At 37.6% G+C, this 24,470-nt stretch overlaps 1 protein-coding gene across 3 annotated transcripts in view; it reads right to left on the bottom strand.

Moving 5' to 3' along the window:
• Nucleotides 1–24,470, bottom strand: part of NR2C2 (nuclear receptor subfamily 2 group C member 2) — a 98,471-nt gene that overhangs the window by 60,362 nt on the left and 13,639 nt on the right. For 2 of the 3 annotated variants that reach the window (XR_004911275.2, XM_036073637.2), the window contains exon 2: nt 22,524–22,607. The exons of the other annotated variant lie outside the window; for it this stretch is intronic. Coding sequence is in view for 1 of the 2 variants with exons in the window: in XM_036073637.2 (XP_035929530.1) it covers nt 22,524–22,583 (60 nt within the window). In the remaining variant the exon portion in view is untranslated. The remainder of the gene's footprint in view (nt 1–22,523; nt 22,608–24,470) is intronic. 3 annotated transcript variants of the gene reach the window in all.

The raw sequence follows: 24,470 nt of genomic DNA, 5'->3' as shown, positions 1-24,470 counted from the left end.
TTCCTTCGCTCGCTATCTCTCTCTGTCAAATAAATAAATAAAATCTTTAAAAAAAAAATGGTTTCATTTCTAATCCCCCATTACCTATGACCAATAAAAGGATACAATCTCCAAAGTCTTGTTTCAAGTATCAGACACTAGGGGCGCTTGGGTGGCTCAGTCGTTAAGCGTCTGCCTTCGGCTCAGGTCATGATCCCGCGGTCCTGGGATCGAGCCCCACATCGGGCTCCCTGCTCCGCGGGAGGCCTGCGTCTCCCTCTCCCGCTCCCCCTGCTTGTGTTCCCTCTCTCGCTGTCTGTCAAATAAATAAAATCTTAAAAAAATAAAGCTACACACCTCAAATGCAGTGAGATTTTAAGGAAGGAGACGTTTTCTAAGATAGAACGTTACTATTCTGCCCCAAGACATACATACCACAGGAAATTATTTTGGTACAATACTTCCACATAAGGTAACATCATATTTACAAGGACAGCATACTTCTTCATTTTCTCCTGTTTGACAACTCCACTTGTCAACTCTTTTTCTCTTACCATACTACAAGTAAGTCTAGTCTTATTCATTATAACACTAATTTTATTCTAAGTCCACGGTCTGTATTTCATTCACAAAATAGCTTCATCTTCTTACTACTCTTAAGTCCTAACTTATTTAAATATGTGGAACTATATGAATTCTCTAATACACCTTCTATGATAGCTGTGACTGAGCATTTACATGAAATACATATTACTTTATAATAAATTGCTTCTTTTACTTCTCTTGAAAATAGTTATCGTACTATACTGATTTTTTTGAAGTTATTTCTATATGAATGGGTATATTTAATATGAATATCACTTTGGTATAGTAAAAGGGTCACTAAGAAATACTGCAATAGGGACACCTGGGTGGCTCAGTCGTTGGGTGTCTGCCTTCGGCTCGGGTCGTGATCCCAGGGTCCTGGGATCGAGCCCCGCATTGGGCTCCCCGCTCCGCGGGAGGCCTGCTTCTCCCTCTCCCACTCCCCCTGCTTATGTTCCCTCTCTCACTGTGTCTATCTCTGTCAAATGAATAAATAAAATCTTAAAAAAAAAAAAAAAGAAATACTGCAATAAAAAGGGGGTACTGCATCTGAAGGAACTGAAAACCCCAAAAACCCCCAAAAGGAAGGGTCACAAAGTATGTACTCAATGAGTGCTTGCTGAATCAACAACTGAGCTTATCAGTGGCCCAGCTACTTCCTGTATACAAGGTTATGTGATAGCTGTCAAAAACAAAACACATCTTAGAAGATAACATTCTGCCCAGAAAGATTGTGATTCAGTGATTCTACTCCTAGTCTAGAGAAATACACCCACATGTGAGCTCAAGGAGACATCATACACAAAGATGTTTGTTGCAGCACTATTTATGTCTGAGAAAATTTGGAAACAACTCAAAAATGTGCTTCTACAGTAGAGTGGCTAAATAAACAGAGCTCTAATTTATGTAATACTTATGATAGCAAAAAGAATGATATAGATTTGAGCAACGGGATTCTTGTACACTGCTGGTAGGAATATAAAATGGTATACTAATTAATCACTATATTTGAGACAAAGTAAAAAAAGCAACTTGCAGAACATCTTATCTAGTGTGATTCCATTTATGTTAAATTTAAAAACCTATATACAGTTGACCCTTGAAAAACATGGGTTTGAACTGTGTGAGTATACTTACATGTGAATTTTTTTCCAATAAATGCAGTGTGGTACTGTAAACATATTTTCTTTTCCTTATGATTGTCTTTCTTTTTTTTTTTCTTTTTTTCCCCCCAAATAAGTCTCAGTTTTAATAAGATCCTCTACACACACATTTGCTACTGACAATTTAAACAGCATAGCACATAAAAAAAATTTTATTACAATTTTTGAAAACCAGAAAATCTAGCATATGCACCCTGCCCTAATTATGCTCTAACCAAACCACCCAAAGTTTTCTGTGTATTCCTTCTGCACAAGTTACTTGGCTTCCAATTTGATGTTAGGTTTTCTCTTAATCATTTCAGGCTTCTCAAACACACAGGCAACATTCAAAACCTGTTAGTGCTTCCTTAGGTCAATAAAAAAGTGGAAGTATACTGAAGCCATTCAAATGCAAACTACAGGATTCCTCACAAATTACTGGTATCAAGGTAGAAAAGATACAAAAAAGACAGCTTATATCATAGATTATCAAAATATTGTACAGTTTGTCCTAACATAGAGCAGCTTTCCCAAGCTGCTGCATAATGATCCTAAAATTACTAGCGAGAACAAACAGCACAAGAATAAAGTCTATGTTTACATTGGGTGCATGTCATAATTATTCTCCATGCTGGTATCCTCAGAAAGATCTTTATGATACAGGTAATAATGACAGCTACATACATCTAAATCTTTCCACTCTTGATTCACCCTCAATTTCCTTCTGAAGCATGGATCACTGGTTGGGGTAGCACTGGTACTGAATCAATAGCATCATCCTTTCCATCCTTTCTTTCCAAGCAGTTAGCAAAGTCCTTACTCCACCTCTTGTCCTGCTGCTGAGGATGTGGTCAAAGAGCCCCTGTGGTTTCTTCTCTGTCCTGCTGTTGGGGTGGATATTCTGGTAGAAGGGAAGGAGTTTGATACTAGGGTCGAGAGTCAATTTACTAAGGTTCTTTATTAACACTTTGGAGATAGTTTGAGAAGCAGCTGAGCCTTCCTGGGAATTCTCTTCACTGGGCATCTGAGATGATCCTGGGGCCCAAGTTGGGTAAAGCTGCTTTGTCAAATCCATTGAAAGCCTCTCTCTCTCTCTTTTTTTTTTAAGATTTATTTATTTACTAGAGAGAGAAAAAGCAAGAGCAGGGGGAGGATCAGAGGGAGAGAAACTGAAGCAGACTCCCCACTGAGCACGGAGCCCAACACAGGTGTTCCCAAGACCCTGAGATCACAACCTGAGCAGAAAATAAAAGTTGGACGCTCAACTGGCTGAGCCACCCAGGCACCCCTTCCTTACGATTTTCTTTTTTAAAGATTTTATTTATTTATTTGAGAGATGGAGAGAGTGAGAGCACATGTGCAGGGGGGAGGGGCAGAGGGAGAAGCAGACTCCCCACTGAGCAGGGAGCCTGGTCTGGGGCTTGATCCAGGACCTCTGGGATCATGACCTGAGCTGAAGGCAGACGCTTAACCAACTGAGCCACCCAGGCATCCCTCCTTATGATTTTCTTAATAGCATTTTCTTTTCTCTAAATTACTTTCTTGTAAGAATAGGATATATAATACATACAACATACAAAATATGTATGAATCAACTATTTTATGTTATTTATAAGGCTTCCAGTCAACAGTAGGCTATTAGTAGTTGTTTTTGGGGAGTCAAAAATTGTACATGGACTTTCAGTTGTGTGGAGGTTGGTGCGGCACCCATAAGCCCCCATGTTGTTTAAGGGTCAAATGTATTTCTGTAGCTACATACACATGAACATAAATACTTAGGAAAAAAACCTGGAAAGTAACACACCAAGCTAAAACAAATTTCAAGAACTGCTATCATACAACCAGATTTTCTGACTGTATTAAGTTAAAAAAAAATTATAGGGGTGCCCGGGTAGCTCAGGTCATGATCTCTACGTCCTGGGATCAAGCCCTGCTTCGGGCTGCCTGCTCAGCGGGGAGTCTGCTTCTCCCTCTCCCTCTGCCTCTCACCCCACTCATGCTTGCTTGCTCTCTCTCTCTCAAGTGAATAAATAAAATCTTTTAAAAAAAATTACAAAAGGTAATTATAAAAGCAAAACCTGGAACTATAAAATTGCTAGAGAAAACACAGGAGAAAATCTTTGTGATCTTGAGTTAGGTAAAGATTTTGATATGACATCAAAAGCATAATTCATAAAATAAAAAACTGATAAATTAGACTTCATCCAAATAAAAAAATTGTGTTCTTCAAAAGACACTGTTAAGAGAATGAAAAGATAAACCCACAGACTATAAGAAAATATTCAGAAACCATGTATCTGATAAAAGACATATACCCAGAATACATAAAGAACTCTCAAAATTTAATAACAACTCAAAAAAATTGGCAAAAGATTTCAACATATGAAAAATGATACATGATGGCAAATACGCACATAAAAGACACTCAACATTAGAGAAATGCAAAGCAAAACCACAATGAGGAGCCAGTAAACATCTACCAGAATGCCTAACATTAACAAGACTGGCCATACCAAGTGTTGGCAAAGCTGTAGAGCAACGAGAACTCTTATATACAGCTGGTAGGAATATAAAATTTTACAAACTACTTTGGAAATCAACTGGGCAGTTTCTTAAAAATTACCATATATGACCCAGCAAGTAGCTATCTATCTCCTAGCTATCTATCCAAGAGAAATGAAAGCATATGTTCTCATGAACATTTGTACAGAAATGTTCATAACATTTTTATCTGTAGTAGTCAAAAAAAGTAAACAGCTCAAATGTCTATTCATTTAGGATAAAAGTGTTTATTGGGGGGCCCCTGGGTGGCTCAGTCAGTTAAGTGTCCGCCTCTTGATTTTGGCTCAGGTCATGATCTCAGGATTGTGAGACTGAGCCCCGAACCAGCCTTCACGCTCAGTGGGGAGTCTGCTTGAGATTCTCTCCCTTGTCCTCTCCCTCTGTCCATCCCCCACTTGTGCACACATGCGTGTGTACACACTCTCACAAATAAATTAATAAATCTTAAAAAAAAAAGATGTTTATCCATTCAGGATAAAAAAACACCTTGCAGTATTTCCATATAATGGATACACCATAAAAAAATGCATGAACTACTGATACATATAAAACATGGATGAGTCTGAAAATAATTATGTGGAATGAAAGAAGTCAGACAATAAGGGGTACATACTGTATAATTTCTTTCACAGAAAATTCTAGAGAGTGCAAGTCAATCTAAAACAATAGGAAGATAATCATTGGCTGCCTGGAAATGGATATGGCTAGAGCTCTATTCAGATGATAGTAGAAAGCTCAATGCTTATACAGAAAAGAAGAAAGGCTGAGAAATCAACAAGCTAAGATCCATCCTAAGGATTTAGAAAAAGAATACCAAAATAAGTGCCAAAAAGCAGAAGGAAGAAAATAATAGAGACAATAATAATCAGAGATAAAATGATTCTCTCATGAAACCAATCAAGGAAAAAAGAGATTATTACATTATTACAAATAATGTAATACTACGAATGAAAAGGGGCTATAACTAGAGTTGCTTCAAATATTAAAATACAAAGTTATTTTGAACAATGGTATGCCAATAAACTTGAAAACTTAAAACAAATTCTTAGAAAAAGGTATAACTTATTAAAACTGAGTCAATTACAAATAACAAAATCTGAATAGTCCTTTAATTATTAAAGAAACTAAGTAGTTAAAAATCTTTCCACGCCCTAATAGTTTTACTGGTGCGTTCTACAGGCATTTAAGAACCAAAAAACCCTGCAATTTTACATAAATTATCATAAGAAAAGGAGGGAACTTACTCCCAATTCCCTTTATGAGGCTATGCTAAACTTGATACCAAAATACACTCACATTCATTTATCATCTCTATTCCTTTCCAAATCACATTTAAGTTATGAGTAAGGATTAAAAAAATGTACAGACCCACAGGGACAAAAAGGATAGTCAAGAAGGTGACAGTGGATCACAAATACTAACAAACTTCAGGAAAATAGAAAGCAGAAGGTGGAATGGAAACCAACCCCGTGAGAGGAGGACTTGGTGTGGTGCTGCCATTTCTTCCGTCTTGGGTCTCTGCGCCTTTCACAGAACTTCCGATAGCACTATGCTGGGATAGAGTATCCGAAGGTTCACAACTTCTGTGGCCCACAGGAGCCACTATGAGGAGGGCCCTGGGAAGAATTTGCCATTTTCAGTGGAAAACATGTGACGGTTACTAATTATGACAACTGTGTACTTTGGATCTGGATTTGTTGCACCTTTTTTTTTTTTTATAGCAAGATACCAACTACTTAAGAAATAAGGATATTTTAATTAATCCATTAAACAGATGTGAAAAGGAGCATTTTAAAAGGTGCAATCTTGCAATCTCTGAAAAATGGATCAAACTCTTGAATTCAATATGCTTGGTATGTTTATAAATAAACTTATGGCATGAATCCTTAATGCTGCTTCCCTGAACCATGGAATATAATAATTGTGCTTATGTTTTTATTTGGGAAATATTCCAATATTTGGTTGAAATATGTGTGCGATTTAGCTTGTTTCTTGGTTTTAAATTTTGAGATTTTATTTAATTTTTGATTACTAGGTCTGGGCCTTGCTGGTAATTTATGCTATAAAAAATGCAAACTTGACTTTTGTCCCATAATTTTTTTAATTGAAAAAGAGGAAAAAGGTTCTTATAGTCTTCTTTACTTTGAAGCAGTAAAACTGTTATTCTTCATGAGTTGAGAGTTTATCATGAGGAAAACCAATTGTGTATACAGAGTGAAGTCCGAGAGCTTTTTTTCCCCTCCAGACCTATAATCTAAAACTAAAATTTCTGGCTTGATAAATTTGCTATTGACCAATACTAGTCTTGTTTAGACTGAATGAAAGTAGAACATTTGAAATGAAATGTAATAACATGTAAGAGAGAATACAGGAAATACTCCAAGTTCATTCTGGAACTTTAGTAGAAATGGACTATAACATGGCTCTGATTAGTAATTGTATTAATGAATCAAATTTATATTACAGATAGTGAAATGCTGCTAGCTACTTAAAATGTAAATGACTTAGTCCCTAGGGCTTTGTATTAGGGCAGGAAAAAGGTAGTTGCTGAATGTTTTAATCCTAGTTTGGTCACTTTTGGAATACCACTGGTGTTAAAAGAATGCTGTAAATGGGTGGTCCGTTTGAGTGCTAGACTTTTGGGTGATTGGGGGTGCTGTAGTTTTTAAACCAATATTTAACAAGAAAGTATTTATGGATTCTTGAAAAATTGCTCTGGGTGGTTCTACATCTCTTCATGTAACAACAGCTGCCTAAATTCGTTCTCATGATAACATTAAATTTCCTATGTACCCCTAATGTTAAACTACGGGGTACAGATTTGCTGGAATCTTAAAAAAAACTTTTTTCTCTCAATTTATGTGACAGGGTCTATCTTTATATTCTTCAATAACCATGTGACAACTACTTAAATATGGATACAGTTAAGTCTTTATGACTTTGCCCGGCTTTAAAAAAAAAAAAAGAAACAAACAAAAGAAACCGACTCAGCAGAATGACCAAAGCTGAATTCCAGGGACTACAGAGGGGCTAGAAAATGAATTCCTACCCCAGGACCCCAGAAAGGCTCAGTACTAGAATTCTAGGTCCCACAGAAAGCTGGGCTGAGAAACAGGCTAAAATCTAGGGGACTGGCTGTGGTGCAGCCAGGAACTCACCACCATAAGCATCACCTCCTCATTCACTGCAGAATAAAGAAATATAGTCAATGGATAAGTTGAACCAAAGAGGCCCCAGACCCAGGGACATCAAACACATTTTCACAGCGAAGGAAGGAGCCCTGTCCTCTGTTTTCAAAGAGACAGATTAAGTATTGAAGGTAAACCTCCAACCCCCCTTCCTTGTGCCACACCTTTTAAACAACAGCAGCAGCAGCTGCAAAAAATACTGGCATTAGGTGTATATCTCAGACAGAAAACTGAACAATTCTTTTTTCTTTTTCTTTTTTATTCTTTAAAGATTTTTATTTGTCAGAGAGAGAGAGCGCGAGCGAGCACAAGCAGGGGGAGCAGGCTCCCTGCTGAGCAGGGAGCCCAATGCTGGGCTCAATCCCAGGACCCCAGGATCATGACCTGAGCTGAAGGCAGACACTTAACCAACTGAGCCCCCCAGGAGCCCCAAAACTGAAGAATTCTTGACAAGAAAAAATGAATGGCCTCAGAAAAGAAACCTATGGTGACATCTGGGGCACCCTCCAAACAAAATGTGTGGGTGACTATGTAATCACCCCAAAGTAAAATCAAACCAAACTAGTTGACAAGCCTTAAACACTTTGTTTTCAATTGTAAGTGCTTCATTCTTAAATGTGAACCAGAAACAAGGATCATTAATCATTTGAGGAAAGCTTCCTATGAAAGAAACCAAAAGAAACAAAAGAACTTGGATAACACAGCAACTATGTAAAAGCAAAGGAAAACTAAAAAGAGCAAAAAGAGACAATAAAAAGCTGCCATACAGTTCCATCTGGTTCTACCCCCACCCCTGCGGTGGGTTACAGCCACTCTGGCAGCCCAGCCTCGCAAAGGCTCTGTCTGGTTCACCCCTGCCCTCCAGGAAGCCCAAAGGAAGAAGGTCAGCTACTCTGAAGGGGTGGAGTCAGGGGAGTCCAGGAGATCCAGGAGGTTGTCAGCTAAACCTGCAGTGGAAATGAAGCCAAAAGGGCAGGAAACCATAAATGTTCAGACGAAAAAAGTGCACCAAGGGGAAAAGGGGAGCAAAGGGAGTAGCTTACCAGGAAACTAAAAACGGTTTTCCCGTAGAAAACAGAGAAACTAAGAATGAGGAGAGTCCAGCCTCTGAAGAAGCAGGAGAGAAAGAGACTAAGTTTGATTAATATCATATAACCTGTCTTATCAGGCGTCCATCTCCATTCCTGTACAACCCAGAGGAATATTTTTATCAACTATTTTGTAGATACAAATATTTTCAGTAGCTCTAGTAATTTTTTTTTTTTTTTTTTTAAAAGATTTTATTTATTTGACAGAGACACAGCGAGAGAGGGAACACAAGCAGGGGGAGGGGGAAAGGGAGAAGCAGGCTTCCCGCCAAGCAGGGAGCCCGATGCGGGGCTCAATCCCAGGACCCTGGGAACATGACCTGAGCGGAAGGCAGACACTTAACGACTGAGCCACCCAGGCGCCCCTCTAGTAATGCTTTTAGGAAAGGAATCCCACCTCATCCCATTTTTAAAGTGTAAATGACTTTTTTTTTTTTTAGGTAAAATCATTTGCTGGTTGTTTATTTTTTTGGTACAGCCTGAAAACAGTGAGATATTGAATGTGTAACGCTTTATCTTAAGTGTCAGCTTAACATTCCATAGATGGGAGGTAGTTTTTATATCCTATTATACAGAACACACTAAACGGCAATTTGGAGTCACACTTGTACATTTACTATGCCTTGAACATTTTAACTTACTTCTGTTTCCATGTTGTTTTTAGTAGAACTGTTTTCTAAAGAACACTCCTTGATCTTGGCTGTCCCTGTCAGAACTGCTTGCACTCTGAAACATCTTTGGGTAGTGCTAGTCCAGTTTTCCTAGTAACTTTGTTAATGTGCTGTGAAAGACTGAAAATGTATGTATATGACATTAAATTGTTAATTAATGGGACTTATCATGTAATATCAATATTTGAAGATACTGGTAATTGATAACTTGTAAGGAAAATTTACTTTCAAATTTTAAGCTGGAATAACTACTTAGAAAAGAACCACAACTACTTGGCTTTTTAGGTGTTCAGTACATATCTCAAGAATTGTGTACAAATTGAAATGTCTGAGTACTGATGCTCAAAACAAAACAAAAAAAGAGTTTAAAGAACAGTACACCAGCAGCAGCAGCAGCAGGAGTTGGGGTGTTTACTCTTTGCCACAAGGTATTATTTGCTACGTGCCATGCTTTATATGCATTAACTCATTTAATTCTCACAGTGATCCTCTATAAAGTAAATATAAACATTAACCCCATTTGACCGGTGGAGAAATTGGCAAAGCAAGATTAAATGATATACTCACGCAATTGCTAAAGGCTGAAGACAGATATAAATCAGGAACTATCCCTGAAGTAGACAGAGTTGGAAATAGGAGAGAAAAGATGAGTAATTGAAAAGGTTAGTTCAAGAGATCCAAAATCCAATTAATTAGTTCTGGAAAGAGACTAGAAAAATACTGAGGGAAGAAATTATCAGACAACTAGTATACAACAATTTCGTATATTTGAAGAAACTTTCTGAGTACCAGTACAATATATGAAAGAGTAACTATATCAAGAGATAATGTGAAATTTCAGAACAGGGATGAAGAAAAAATATTAACAATAGGGGTGGAGGGAAGTATAAAAGGAGGGAGAATGAAAGAGAAAGAAACAGAGAGAAACAGAGGGAGAGAGAGAGAGGGAGGGAAGGTCACCTACAAGATCAAGAGTACAAATAGCCTTTTCAAAACCAACACTCCATGCTGGAAGACAATAAAATGATGCCTCAAATTCTGAGGTAAAATTATTTTCTAAAAACTTAGATTTCTATTCTAACTATCAAACATGTGGGTGTAAATAAAGACATGTTTAGATATATAGCTGACCCTTGCATATGTGGGAGTTAGGGGCATCAACTCTGTGTGTAGTTGAAAATCTACGTATAATTTTGGCTCCCCCAAAACTTAATTACTAATAGCCTACAGCTGACCCAAAGCCTCACTGATAACATAAAGTTGATTAACACATATTTTTTTCAGAGATTTTTATTTATTTGAGAGAGAGAGAGCAGGGGGAGGGGCAGAGGGAGAAGCAGACTCCCCACTGAGCAGGGAGCCTGATGAGGTGATCAATGCAGGGATCGATCCCAGGATCCCGGGATCATGACCTGAGCTGAAGGCAGACACTTAACTGACTGAGCCACCCAGGCGCCCCATATTTTGTATGTTTTATGTATTATATATTCTATTCTTACAAAAAAGTAAGCTAGAAAAAAGAACATGTTATTAAGAAAGTCATAAGGAAGGGGGTGCCTGGCTGGTTCAGCTGGAAAAGCATACAACTCTTGATCTTTGGAGTCGGGAGTCTGAGCCCCACGTTGGGTGTAGAGATTACTTAAAAAACAAAACAAAGCGAAAACTTAAAAAATGTAAAAAAAATTCAGAGAAAATACATTTATAGTACTGTATTTACTGAAAAAATCTGCATATAAGTGGACTTAAGCAGTTCAAACCCATGGTGTTCAAGGGTCAACTGTGTAAGATCTAAAAAGAATTCACCGGGGCGCCTGGGTGGCTCAGTCGATTAAGTGTCAGCCTTCAGCTCAGGTCATGATCTCAGGGTCCTGGGATCCAGCCCCACATCGGGCTCCCTGCTCAGCGGGGAGTCTGCTTCTCACTCTCTCTCTCTGCCTCCCCCTGCTTGTGCTCTCTCTCAAATAAATAAAATTTTAAAAAATAAAAAATAAAAAATAAAAAGAATTCACCTCTGATGTACCGTACCTTTCCTAGGAAGCTTTTGAAGCATGTTACTTCCATTTTTATTTAATTATTTAATTTTTTTTTTTTAAGATTTTATTTATTTGACAGAGAGAGAGGGAACACAAGCAGGGGGAGTGGGAGAGGGAGAAGCAGGCTTCCCGCCGAGCAGAGAGCTCGATGTGGGGCTCGATTCCGGGACCCTGGGATCATGACCTGAGCCGAAGGCAGACGCTTAACGACTGAGCCACCCAGGTGCCCCCATTTTTTTTTTTTTTAAAGAAAAAAACATGGACTCAAGGAAACAAAGACTCCAAACGAGAGAGAAGTCAAGAATGACAGCTGTGCAGCAGGCCCAAAAAGCAATCAGTAAGGACTGGAGCAGGAGATCAGAGGGCTTTAGAAGGAATGTTTTCATGGGAAAAAAAAAAAAAGAGGAAACTGAAAATTCCTCTGATGTATTTGTATGGAAAATAGGGTTTTACAATTTTATAATTTTTACAATACTGGAGACACTAGGAAGTATTTGTACTAAGTGTCATAATTGGGTAACAGAACGTTAATTAATGCAAAGAGGATATAATTTAATGAGAGAATGAAGGGAGGAGAGATGGAAATGGGAGGTGCTGAATGAAAACTAAAATTTCTTCATCCATAATAGTAAGCCAAAAAATATCTAATCTTGGAAATGAAAGTGCAAACATTACTACTGATTTTGCAGAAATAAAATGGATTGTAAATGAGTACTATGAATAACTGCATGCCAACAAACTGGGCAACCTGGATGAAATGGACAAATTCCAACAACCATACAACCCTACCAACTTTTAATCATGAAGAAATAGAAAATCTCAACAGACCTATAACTAATTAGAAGAATGAATCATTATTAATCAACACCCTTCTCAAAAAATAAATAAAAATAAAATAAGTAACATAAACAAGCCCTGGCCAGTCCTGGTGAATTCTAGCAAACATTTAAAGTAAAATTAACAATAATCCTTCTCAAAGTCTTCCAAAAAACTGAAGAGGAAGGAATACTCCCAAACTCATTCTATGAGGCTAGCATTAGACACTACAAGAAAAGAAAACTACAGCCCAGTGTCCCTTATGAATACCAATGCAAAATTCCTCAACAAAACAGTAGCAAACTGATTATCAGCAGCATGGTAAAAATACTGCACGCCATGACCAAATGGGACTTACTCCTGCAATGCAAGGATGGTATGACATACAAAAATTAATCAATGCAATATACTGCATTAACAGGATGAAAGGGAAAAAACACAAGATAATCTCAATTAATGGAGAAAATGCATTTGACAAAATTCAACACTCCTTCACAAAAACATTCAGCAAAGCAGGAACAGAAGGAAACTATCTTTTTTTTTTTTCCAAAGATTTTATTTATTCATTTGACAGAGAGAGACACAGCGAGAGAGGGAACACAAGCAGGGGGAGTGGGAGAGGGAGAAGCAGGCCTCCCGCGGAGCAGGGAGCCTGATGCGGGGCTCAATCCCAGGACCCTGGGATCATGACCCAAGCAGAAGGCAGACGCCCAACGACTGAGCCACCCAGATGCCCCTAGAAGGAAACTATCTTAACATAATAAAGGTCAAATGTGAAAAAAAAGAAAACAAAACCCCACAGCTAATACAATATTCTGTGATGAAACACTGAAAAATTTTCCTCTAAGGTCAGAAAGACATGTATGCCCTCCCTCACTTCCACTAAATTATAGTGGAAGTTCTGGCCAGAGCAGTTAGGCAAGAAAAATAACAAAAGGCACCCACACTGGAAAAAAACAAGTACAATTATCTCTATTCACATATGATATGATATTCCATATAGAAAATCCTAAAGATTACACACACACACACACACACGGACAAACTGTTAGAACTAATAAACAATTCATTAAAGTCGCAGGATACAAAATCAACACATAAAAATCAGTTACATTTCTATACATTAACAATGAACATGATAAAAGGAAATTAAGAAAACAATTCCATTTACAATAGCACAAAAAGGATAAAATGCTTAAAAATAAACTTACCCAAAGGAAGTAAAAGACTTAAACACTGAAAACTACAAACACAGCTGAAAGAAATTAAATACATAAATAAATGGAAGACATACTATGTTCATGTATTGGAAGATTTAATATTTTTAAGATGTCAATACTACCCAAAGCCATCTAACAGATTCAGTGTAATCCCTAGGGATTCAAATCCCAACAATGTTTTTTTATAGAAATAGAAAAACCCACCCTAACTTTCATATGGAATGTCAAGGGACCCAAAAACAGCTAAAACAATCTCAAAAAATTAGAACAAAGTTTGATGTCTCACACTTCCTGATTTCAAAACTTAATGCAAAGCTACAATAATCAAATCTGTATGGTAGTGGGATAAAAACAAACATACAGACTAGTGGAACAGAATTGAGTTCAGAACCTTGAGAATATTATGCTAAAACTAAGCCAGTCACAAAAAGATAAGTTCTTTATGATTCCACTCCATATATATGAAGTATAAAAAGTAGTCAGATTCATAGAAAGAATGATGGTTGCCAGGGGCTGGGAAGAGAGGAAAATGGGTAATTGTTTAGTGGATACAGAGTTTAAGTTTTACAAAATAAAAAAGTTGTGGAGATCCACTGCACAACAATGTGAATATACTTTACTGTGTATACTTAAAAATGATTAAGATGGTAAATGTTATGTTATATGGTTTTTACCATAATTAAAAAAAATAGAGAACCCAGAAATAAATCCTTGCATATGTGTCATATGATTTTCAAAAAGGATGCTAAGACCATTCAGTGGGGGAAAGGACAGTTTTTTCAAAACGGTGCCAAGAAAACTGGATATCCACATGCAAAAGAATGAAGTTGGCCCCTTATGCTATTCCATATATGAATGGATCATAAACCTACAACGTAAGAGCCAAAACTATGAAACTGTTAGAAGAAAATATAGGGGAAAAGCATGACGATGATTTTGGCAGTGATTTCATGGATATGGCACCAAAGGCACAGGTAACAAAAGAAAAAAAATGAATGAACTTCATCAAAACTAAAAACTTTTTTTTGCTTCAAATGGCACTATCAAGAGAGTGAATACACAACCCACAAAATGGGAGAAAATATTTGTAAAGCTTATCTCTGATGAACTTTACTATCCAGAATATGTAAAGAACTCCCACAACTTAATAAGAATAAAACTACTCAATTAAAAAATGGGCAAAGGCCTTGAATAAAGAGGATCTCTAAAGTTGATATACAAATGGTCAATAAGCACATGAAAAACTGTTCAACATCACTGATTATGTGGGAAATGTAAATCAAAACCAAAATGAAATATCATTTCATACTTCCCTGGGGTGACAATTATAAAAAAGAAAGCAGAAAATAGCAGGTGGTTGGGAGAATGGGGAGAAATCGGAACCCTTGTGCACTACTGACAGAAATATAAAATGGTGCAGCTGCTAAGGAAAATAGTATGGTGGTTCTTCAACAAATTAAACATAGAATCACCATATGATCCAGCAATTCCACTTCTGGGTATATACCCCCAAAACTGAAATCATGGATTTGAAGAGGTATTTGTACACCCATACACCCATATTCATAGCTGCATTGTTCTTAGTAGCCTAGAGGTGGAAGCAACACAAGTGTCCATGGACAGATGAACTGATAACAAAATGTAACATATACACAATGGAATATTTTTTGGCCTTTTTTAAAAAAAGGAAGAGATATATATATATATATATATATATATGTATGTATTTTTTTTTTTTTTAAGTAAGCTCTATGCCCAATATTGGGCTTGAACTCACGGCCCTGAGATTAAGAGATGCATGCTCTACTAACTGAACCAGGTAGGCATCCCTAAAAAGGAGGAAAATTCTAATATATGCTCCAGCATTAATGAACCTTGAGGATATTATACTAAATGAAATAAGCCTATCAAAAAGGACAGATATTATGATTCCACTTATATGAGGTACCTAGAGTAGCCCAATTCATAGAGAAAAAAATGGTGGTTGCTGAGGCAGAGGGGAAGAGGAATGGCAGTTAATGTTAAGGAGTACAGAATTTCAGTTTGGGAATTTGAAAAAGTTCTGGAGATGGATGGTGGTGATGGCTGCTGAATAATGTGAATGTGAACTTAACACCACAGAACCAGACATTTAAAAATGGTTATAATGGTGAATTTGGTATTTTACTACAAAACAAAACACAACACTCCTTCCCCCCCAAAAGGACGTCTAACACTGATTTAAAAAACAAAAAAGGGCAGGGGAAGGTTATTTTTAGAAATAAGGAGTTAAATACCAGAAGAAATCAAATTTAGAGAGGGAGACTTGGGGATAAGGAAGGGTAAGGGTGGTTCAGGAGCTTGCTGTTTCCTATTTCAAGCCGAACATAGTATTGGCCAACTTTCAAGTCTATGTATATGCACTTCACTTCGACAAGAAAATTAAAACTTAAATGTCCAGTTTGTACGAGGGCAGAATAACAGAATTTAATGTAATGAGTTGGTCTTCTGAGGACACTGGAAACCTGAAACCTGAGCAATGACTTTGCTTTTTCCCACTTGAGGATGTAGCTTTGCCAGTACGGAGTTCTATTCAAGAACCGGGAGAGCCATATGTTTTTAAACATTCCCTTATATGGAAGAGTTGTTTTCTCCAATGGTGATGCAAGCCCTGCTGATAAAAGAATAATGGGGTCGTAAGAATCTGGCTATTTTCTCTGTGGTAACAGGACCTTCCTATTCAAAGAGGATCTGATGGCTGAGAGCCCCTTAGACAGCCTGGGGCCCAGGAAAATGCCTTGCCAAGATCTGTGAAGCCACCACCCTCCCACTGCGTAAACATACACTCAACTTACAGTTTGGGTGAATGAATGGGCTCTTTCTGCCAACCAGTAAGTAACTCAAAATGCTCCAACGAGTTAACTCCTAAATTTCTCTGACTCAAAACATTGAGTTAAAAAAGTGTCTTTATTTCATGTAGGCAATATGAAGAAACACTAAGTCTGGATGTTTGTGTGTTTTATTATTTCCAGCTATAGAGGGAAATTTTAAATGCTTAAAAAATAGTGAAGCCCTTTCAAAAATCCATTTATTTCATAAATGAAAAGCAAAACTAATGCTATTATTAGGTATGATTCAATCTTCTCCTGCTATAGTTACAAATTCTCAACTACCCCTTTTTAAAAATTAACCATATTGGGGGCACATGGATGACTCTTGGTTTCAGCTCAGGTCATAATCCCAGGGTTGTGGGATCAGGCCCCCAAGCTGGGCTCTGCGCTCAGAGTGGAGTCTGCTTGGCCCTCTTCCTCTGCTCATCCCCTCCACTTGCACTCTATCTCTAAAATAAATAAATAAAATCTTAAAAAAATTTAACCATATTGTTCTTTATCAAGTTTCATAGTCAACTCCATAGCACAAAGATTTTGCAGAAGCTTGAATTTAGCCACGCTTCTGACACTCTGTCCATGGAAAGAATCAATAATTTGTTGAATTGTTTAAATGTTACAATTAAAACTTGGAAAATGAAGTTTGTATAAAGACAATTGTCCATAACCTGGAAAACTAAAAACACTGTTAGTATTTAGGATATTTTAAAAAAATGAACTTATTGGATAGTGATTAAAGGCCTGGGTTCTGATGTCACTCACATAGGACTTTGAAACCTGGCAAAGTAATCTCATCTCTCTACCTCTCAGTTTCCTCATTTAAAGTGGGGAAAGTAATACTTTCCTTGTATAATGGAAGTATTAAATGAGATGATAAGCTTAGCATAATACCTGGCACACTGTATTACATAGTAGATGGTATATAGCTATAAATATTAGGTATAAATATTTTACAAAACTGGAATCAAACTGTATATTGGTTGTTTTTTAATGCATAGTTTATTGTATATGTAAATCATCCTTTACTATTTTGGGAAGTAGGTAATTCTAATTAATAAGTGAAAGTTGTCACAAATCCCTTTAGGTTTCTGTCCCCCCATTTCTTTTTATTCTTTTATACTGGAAAATACTTTCTAATTTTGGCAGTGGCATCTGGCTGCTTATGTACTGTTTTTTAAAAAAGTTTTATTATTATTATTTAAAGATTTTATTTATTTATTTATTTGAGAGAGAGAGAGAGAGAGCATGAGTCAGGGTGGGGGGAGAGGAAGAGGGAGGAGACTCCCCGCTGAGCAGGGAGCCTGATGTGGGGCTCGATCCCAGGACCCTGGGATCATGACATGAGCTGAAGGCAGATGCTTAACTGACTAAGCCACCCAGGCACCCCTAAAAACAGTTTTACTGAGATATAATTCACCTACCATATAATCTACACACATGAAGTATACAATTAAGTAGTTTTTAGTATATTCACAGAAATATGCAATCACCACCACAGTCAATTTTACAACATTTTATCACCTCAGAAAGAAACCTCTTGGGGTGCCTGGGTGGCTCAGTCAGTTAAGCATCTGCCTTCAGCTCAGGTCATGATTCCAGGGTTCTGGGATCGAGCCCGCACTGGGCTCTCTGCTCGGCGGGGAGTCTGCTTCTCCCTCTCCCTCTCTGCACACAAGTGCACGGTCTCCCTCTCAAATAAATAGATCTTAAAAAAAAAAAAGAAACCTCTTTCGGTATCACCCCCGAATACACAGCCCTAACCAACCACTAATCTTTCTATCTCTGTAGATTTCCCTATTCTGGACATTTCGTAAGAATGGAATAATGTAATATATGGTCTTTTGTGACTGGCTTCTTCACTTAGTATAATGTCAAGGATCACCCATGCCCTAGCATGTGTCAGTACCGCATTACTTTTTATGGTCGAATAATATTCTATTATATGTACATACCACACTTTGTTAACATTTGTCAGTTGATGGACATCGGCTATTTCTACCTTTTGGCTATTTTTAATAACACTGCTATAAATACTTGTGTTCAAGTTTTTGTGTGGACATGTTTTTGTTTCTCTTGGGTATACAGTTGACCCTTGAACAACACAGGTTCAAACTGCATGGTACACTAATGCACAGATTTTTTTTCCATAAATACTTCGGTAAATTTTTTGGAGATTTGTGACAATTTGAAAAAACTTACAGATGAAATGAATAGTCTAGAAATACTGAAAAAAAGAAAAAGTCAGGTACTATTGTAAATATATGGTATATAATACATATAACATAAAAAATATGTTAATTTACTATTTGTGTTGTTGGTAAGGCTTCTGGTCAACAGTAGGCTCTTAGTAGTTAACTTCCAGGGAGTCAAAATTATACATAGATTTTTGGTTGTACAGTCGTTGGCACCCCAACCCTGGTGTTGATCAAGGGTCAACAGTATACCTACGAATGGAATTGCTGGGTCATGTGGTAACTCTATGTTTAACTTTTTGAGGAACTGCCAGACTGTTTTCCAAAGTGGCTACACCATTTCACATTCCCATAAGCAATGTACGAAGTTTCCAATTTTTCCACCTCCTCACCAGCGCTTGTTATCTGACTTTTTATTTCTAGTCATTCTAGTGGATGCAAAATAGTATCTCATTAGGGTTTACTTAGAGTGGAAATTAGTGAATGGACAATACAAAAACAATTGAGAAAATCAATGAAACCAAAAGGTGGTTCTTTGAAAAGATCAACAAATTGACATACCTTAAGCTAGACTGACCAAAAAAAGATTAAAAATTACTAGACTCAGGGGCGCCTGGGTGGCTCAGTCGGTTAAGCGACTGCCTTCGGCTCAGGTCATGATCCCAGGGTCCTGGGACTGAGCCCCCACCCCACATTGGGCTCCTCGCTCTGCGGGGAGCCTGCTTCTCCCTCTCCCACTCCCCCTCCCCCTGCTTGTGTTCCCTCTCTCGCTGTGTCTCTGTCAAATAAATAAAATAAAATCTTTAAAAAAATAAAATAAAATAAAAAAAATAAAAAAATAAAAATTACTAGACTCAGAAATGAATGAAATTGTTACTGAACTTAGAGAAATAAAAAGAATTATAAAGGAATACTGTAAACAATTATATGCCAACATGTTAGATAACTTAGATAAAATGAATAAATTCTCAGAAAGACACAAACTACTAAACTGACTTGAAAAGAAAGAAAAAGACAGTATGAATAGACGTACAACAAATGAAAAAGACTGAATTAGTAACCAAAAAGCTACCTGCAAAGAAAAGCCCAAGCCCATATGGCTTCACTGCTAAATTCTACCAGACATTTAAAAAAGAATTAACACTAACTCTTCATAAACAATTCCAAAACACAGAGAGGTCACACAGTCTTCAGGTGGCAAGGCCAGGATTCAAATCTAGGCCATCTGACTCGACTAGAGTCTACAGTCTTGACCACTATATTAAACTGACTCTCTGAATAACTGAATAAATTTAAGAACATCGTAAGCCATCAAGTTGTTACTTTGTATTATCCAACCTTTGTAGTTTACCCTGGTATTTATGACTTATCTGGTCTAGAGACAAAAAGGTTGATCTGGGGACCTAAGAGAAAATCATTTACATGATTGACAATGTTGCTGTATCTCATTCATTGAGCAAAAGCATGGCACCTACTAAAGCTCTTTATACACTTTTATTTCAATGACTTCTCACAACAATGCCATGAGATAGGTACTATTATTACTTCCATTTTCTAGATGAGGAAACTGAGGAGCAAGGCAGTCACCCACATAGCAAATGGCAGGGCCTGAATTTAAATCCCAATCTGTCTGGCTCCTGCGGATCTTCTTTTCTACTATGGAAACCCTGTCCTTTTCTATTCACTCTTCTAGTATGGCCCGTCTCATGCCTGACCCCCCACTCTTGATAGAGAGCTCTTGGTAAGCAGACACCCGGCCTATTATTTACCTGTGTGCCCTCGCTGGCCAACAGGCAGAGAAGGGGTGTGTTCCTTCACTGTCTGCTGACTGAATAAACAACTATCCAAAAGTGACTGTTAGTAACTCCTCAATTTAGATACTTCATTCCCTCTCAACTACTACTTAGCATTGAAATGATGAACTGTAGGCTCTCTTACTCTTTTAGCTCATCTAATATTATATAGTTATTATATGTAGTTTAAAGTTATTAAACTCAAAATTTCAAAAAACAAACAAAAATTTCAAAGAACACACACACATACTTATCCCTTGCACTAAAAGCAAGGAAATCAAGGGGATATTTTAAATAAGATTGCTTTTGCACTCCAAATTAACAATGCCTTCTTTTACTTTAGATGTCTCCTAAGAATGCACTTTTTTTTTTTGTCATGGGAAACAACAGTTGCATTAAGTTAATATATGAAACTCCATTTCCTGAAAGAAGTAAGATATTTGACAGAAAATTTTAGCTAGCAAATTTTCTGATTGCATACACAAAACTTAGATTAGCCTATAAATTGCTATAGATTACTACTTTAAGTTCCTAATCTCTTCCCCTAAAGAATTAATGACGACCTCTTGGGCAGTGATCCATACATCAGTCTCCAAGTCAGTTTCAACTGGAAACTGTATCAAATGCAAAATAACGCTAACTCTTTGAAAAACCAACAATGATTTCCAAGGTAATTATTCCTACCACAAGCTAAAGCAACAAATAAACACAAGCACTTTAAACTTAATACTTTCACAGCTCTGATAACCCTTTAAAAAATGTAATATTAAAAAAAATTATGAAATCTACCTGCTTTCATCTTCAGTTAATATTAATCACTATTTGCTGGGGGAAGGAGATGACTAGCCTTAAAGTTAATGGTTGATCCAAAATTTGGAAAATATGCTCACCATTTTTGTTTGTTTAAACTGGCATGTGTGTTCTTACTTATCTTTTTAAATTCTTTCTTTAAATGCCCATTTTTTTTTGGGTAAATTTGCATCTTTGCCTTAGAAATAGGAGTATTGGTTCAAAAGTGTGAATGTGAATCCTTCTAATGGTTCCTGGTTACAGGAGGATGCATGTTATTGGAGGAACTTTGGAAGAAGTGGAACAGAACTAGGTCAGTGTACCATTCGCCAATTACTCCTGTCTTTGAGCCTTGGTTTCCTCACCTATAAAATGGGAATGATCATACCAACTTCAAATGGATGTTGTGAAGACTAAAGCCCTTGCATGGTACAGACTGAAAAGATCTGGCCCTACTACTTCCCTCCTTTACACCTCAAGGTGCCTGAACATACCAGCTATGTCATGCCTCTGTCCCGACCTTACATAGGTTTCTTTTTTTTTTTTTTTTTAAAGATTTTATTTATTTATCTGACAGGTAGAGAGACAGCGAGAGAGGGAACACAAGCAGGGGGAGTGGGAGAGGGAGAAGCAGGCTTCCCGCTGAGCAGGGAGCCCGATGCGGGTCTCGATCCCATGATCCTGGGATCATGACCTGAGCCGAAGGCAGACGGTTAACGACTGAGCCACCCAGGCGCCCCTTTACATAGGTTTCTGACTTAGGGTGCCCTCGTCAGCATCAGCTGCAGAGTTCCTTACCCCACTTCTTTGGGTCTGTCTGACAAATGCTTACTTGTTATTCAAAACCCTCTCCAGGATCATGTTCCTCACATGGAGTTACACTTCTCATCCTGATTTATAATTACTCCTTAACCAGGCTCTGAGGCTGCTAAAGGAGGTCCAATGGCTCATTTACCTCTAGATTTCTCAGTACCTACCCAAATCTCTAGCACATGGTAGTTGGTCAATAATGACTGTAAAATGCACAGAACTGGGCTTTCCACCATACCACAGTATTAACAAAGTATCAAATGTGCAAGAAACTAAGACAGAGCCTTGGAGTTAAAACTATAATCATAAGTTTGATAAGCACTGGATTCTTTTAGGTTTCGGTTTAAGGTGAATTTTTTTTTTTTTTAAGATTTTATTTATTTATTTTAGAGAGAGAGAGACAGAAATAGTGACAGAGAGCATGAGTGGGGAGGAGAGAGAGAAGCAGGCTCCCCGCTGAGCAGGGAGCCCGACGTGGGGCTCGATCCCAGGACCCTGAGATCATGACCTGAGCTGAAGGCTGACGCTTAACTGACTGAGCCACCCAGGTGCCCCAAGGTGAACTTTTAAAGTCACCTTACTGTATGCAGCTAGGCCACCTACTCACGCAAAGAAACATTAGGAGCAAATGTTGTCATTTTTATTTTTTCTTCCGTGGCAGCATCCTGCTTTGGATCTGGATCACATGCTGACTTCATTGGGACTATTTTCAAACAACAGAGCACACTGATGTACTTTTCCTTTCAAAAGCAAGGGTGCCAGCTATTGTGCTAGCCCCTGTCACTCACCTCAGCCACCTGCTGGGTCCCCACTCTGTGCTGAACCAGCCCCTCCATATTTGTAGCCATGGTGAAGCAAGATCATTAGAGAACCTGTTTGGAAAGATGCAGCAACTTCTATCAGGTGGGGAGAAACCAGGCTACTTGAAAAATATCAGAAATCAAAATTCATCCTTGGTACTGTCCTGTGCAGATTCTGTCCTCTATAGAAGACACAGCTACAAGGCTAAGCATATCTGGATATGCTGTGCCAGCTTCTTCAACTACAGGTACCAAAATTAATTAGCAGAAACATTTCAATTTGGAAACAAGACTTCCCCTGGTAAACACAGACAAAGATGAATTCGGAACTTTAATTATCAGGTCTCTTGGGTTGTAACTGCTTGGTTGACCTCTCAGGGAGGTGGGAATCACATTTTTTTGGATAGCTCCCTGTCACAGTATGCTGAAAAAGAAGGTGGCTATCTGAGAAAGGTGTGAGATCAACGTTAGATACGGAGCACTAGATTGCTATCAACAACTATACTTCTTTTACCAGTGGCAATGTGAGAAGCAAAACCCTGTCCAGGCGCTAACACAACTCACTCATAGGTTGAAAGGCAAACACCAGCACTAACCAAGAAAAGAAGTTAGGAGACTGCATTACTAAAGTGCTAAAACGTGGGGTAAAAACGTGGTACCCATAAATTCATCAATTTATATTTAGAGTCCTCGTTAAATAAGAAAACCAGATAATTCAGCTATTAATAGAAAAAATAGTGCCATCATTTGTAAAAATTAAGAAAAATCATCTAAAAACCAAAAAGTGTGCTAGTCTCCTGGGGAGGATCCCTTGAATGCAAGCACTGTTAATGCAACAGACCTCCATCTCTTCAGGTCTAAAGACACAGCTCCACGGAACAGTCCCTAACCCCCTTCCAATAACTCTTCCACAAAGAATCCAGGATAAAGAGATTCCACTTTGGATCTAATTCCTGGACAAATCAGAAAGACTTTATTACTGACGGCACTGGTCCCACGGTGAATATGAGAAAAAAAGCTCTGGTATAATTTATTTCCAGCAATACATATAAAAACTATACAGTACTACCAACTATATAGTACTACACAAATGCATACACAGTTCATTTGCTTGGCCCTCCCTCGACCATAAAGTAGACAATGCAATTTTACAAAACACTTTCACGTAGTTCTTACCTCAAGTATTATACTTGTAAGCCCTGATCTCTATGAAACATTTTCACCCTCTGGTAATTTTCCAATGATTCTATCTACTATTAAATAGCCATATCTACTAACATAATTCCCCTTCAGATTATTTTATCGCTAAAATAGCAATGAGAGAGAAATGGTGGCACGAAACTGTGACTGACAAATATAAAAGAACTGGCCCCTGCCTCCAAGGAGTCAAAATCCTGTAAAAGCGGGTACTGTACCACCTGCTACAATGAAACCAGGTCACCCGTGTCAAAAAACACTCTGGTCTTTTTTCCCAGTTACAGTTTGGTTCCAATTAACAGAAATGGAAGAAAAAGCATCATTTCACGGGTACCAGAAAAGTCTATTGACAGTTGTTAAAAACATTATTATTGCATGTTGAAAGTCTAGAGTTCTAATCTTTTTTCTCAAAATAGTAAATAAGAAGTCTCTAGGAAATCAAATGGGTAGATAGCTAATAGGTATTTTATATTAAGAAATAAAATCCAAATATGCAGCTGCAACTATTAATTTTATCACTTTTAGGTCTTGTTAGTATTTCTGTTGCTGTTATTAACTGCAGTTTGCTGCAAGAAATGTATGACTTTTAATATTACAGAAATATTCTTATGGAAATATTGAGTAGTAGAGAAACAAAAGAACACTAGAAAAGTATATCTTTCTATTGGGTTTCCCTAAAAACAGGTGGCTTGATTCAAGTTTTGAGCTGAAGCAGATTTTACAGATGACTGCCTGATA

This window comes from Halichoerus grypus, chromosome 1, assembly GCF_964656455.1.
Source record: "Halichoerus grypus chromosome 1, mHalGry1.hap1.1, whole genome shotgun sequence".
Taxonomy (NCBI): Eukaryota; Metazoa; Chordata; class Mammalia; order Carnivora; family Phocidae; genus Halichoerus; species Halichoerus grypus.
The sequence above is the reverse complement of the archived record's forward strand: the minus strand, read 5'-3'. Positions and strand labels throughout refer to the sequence as shown.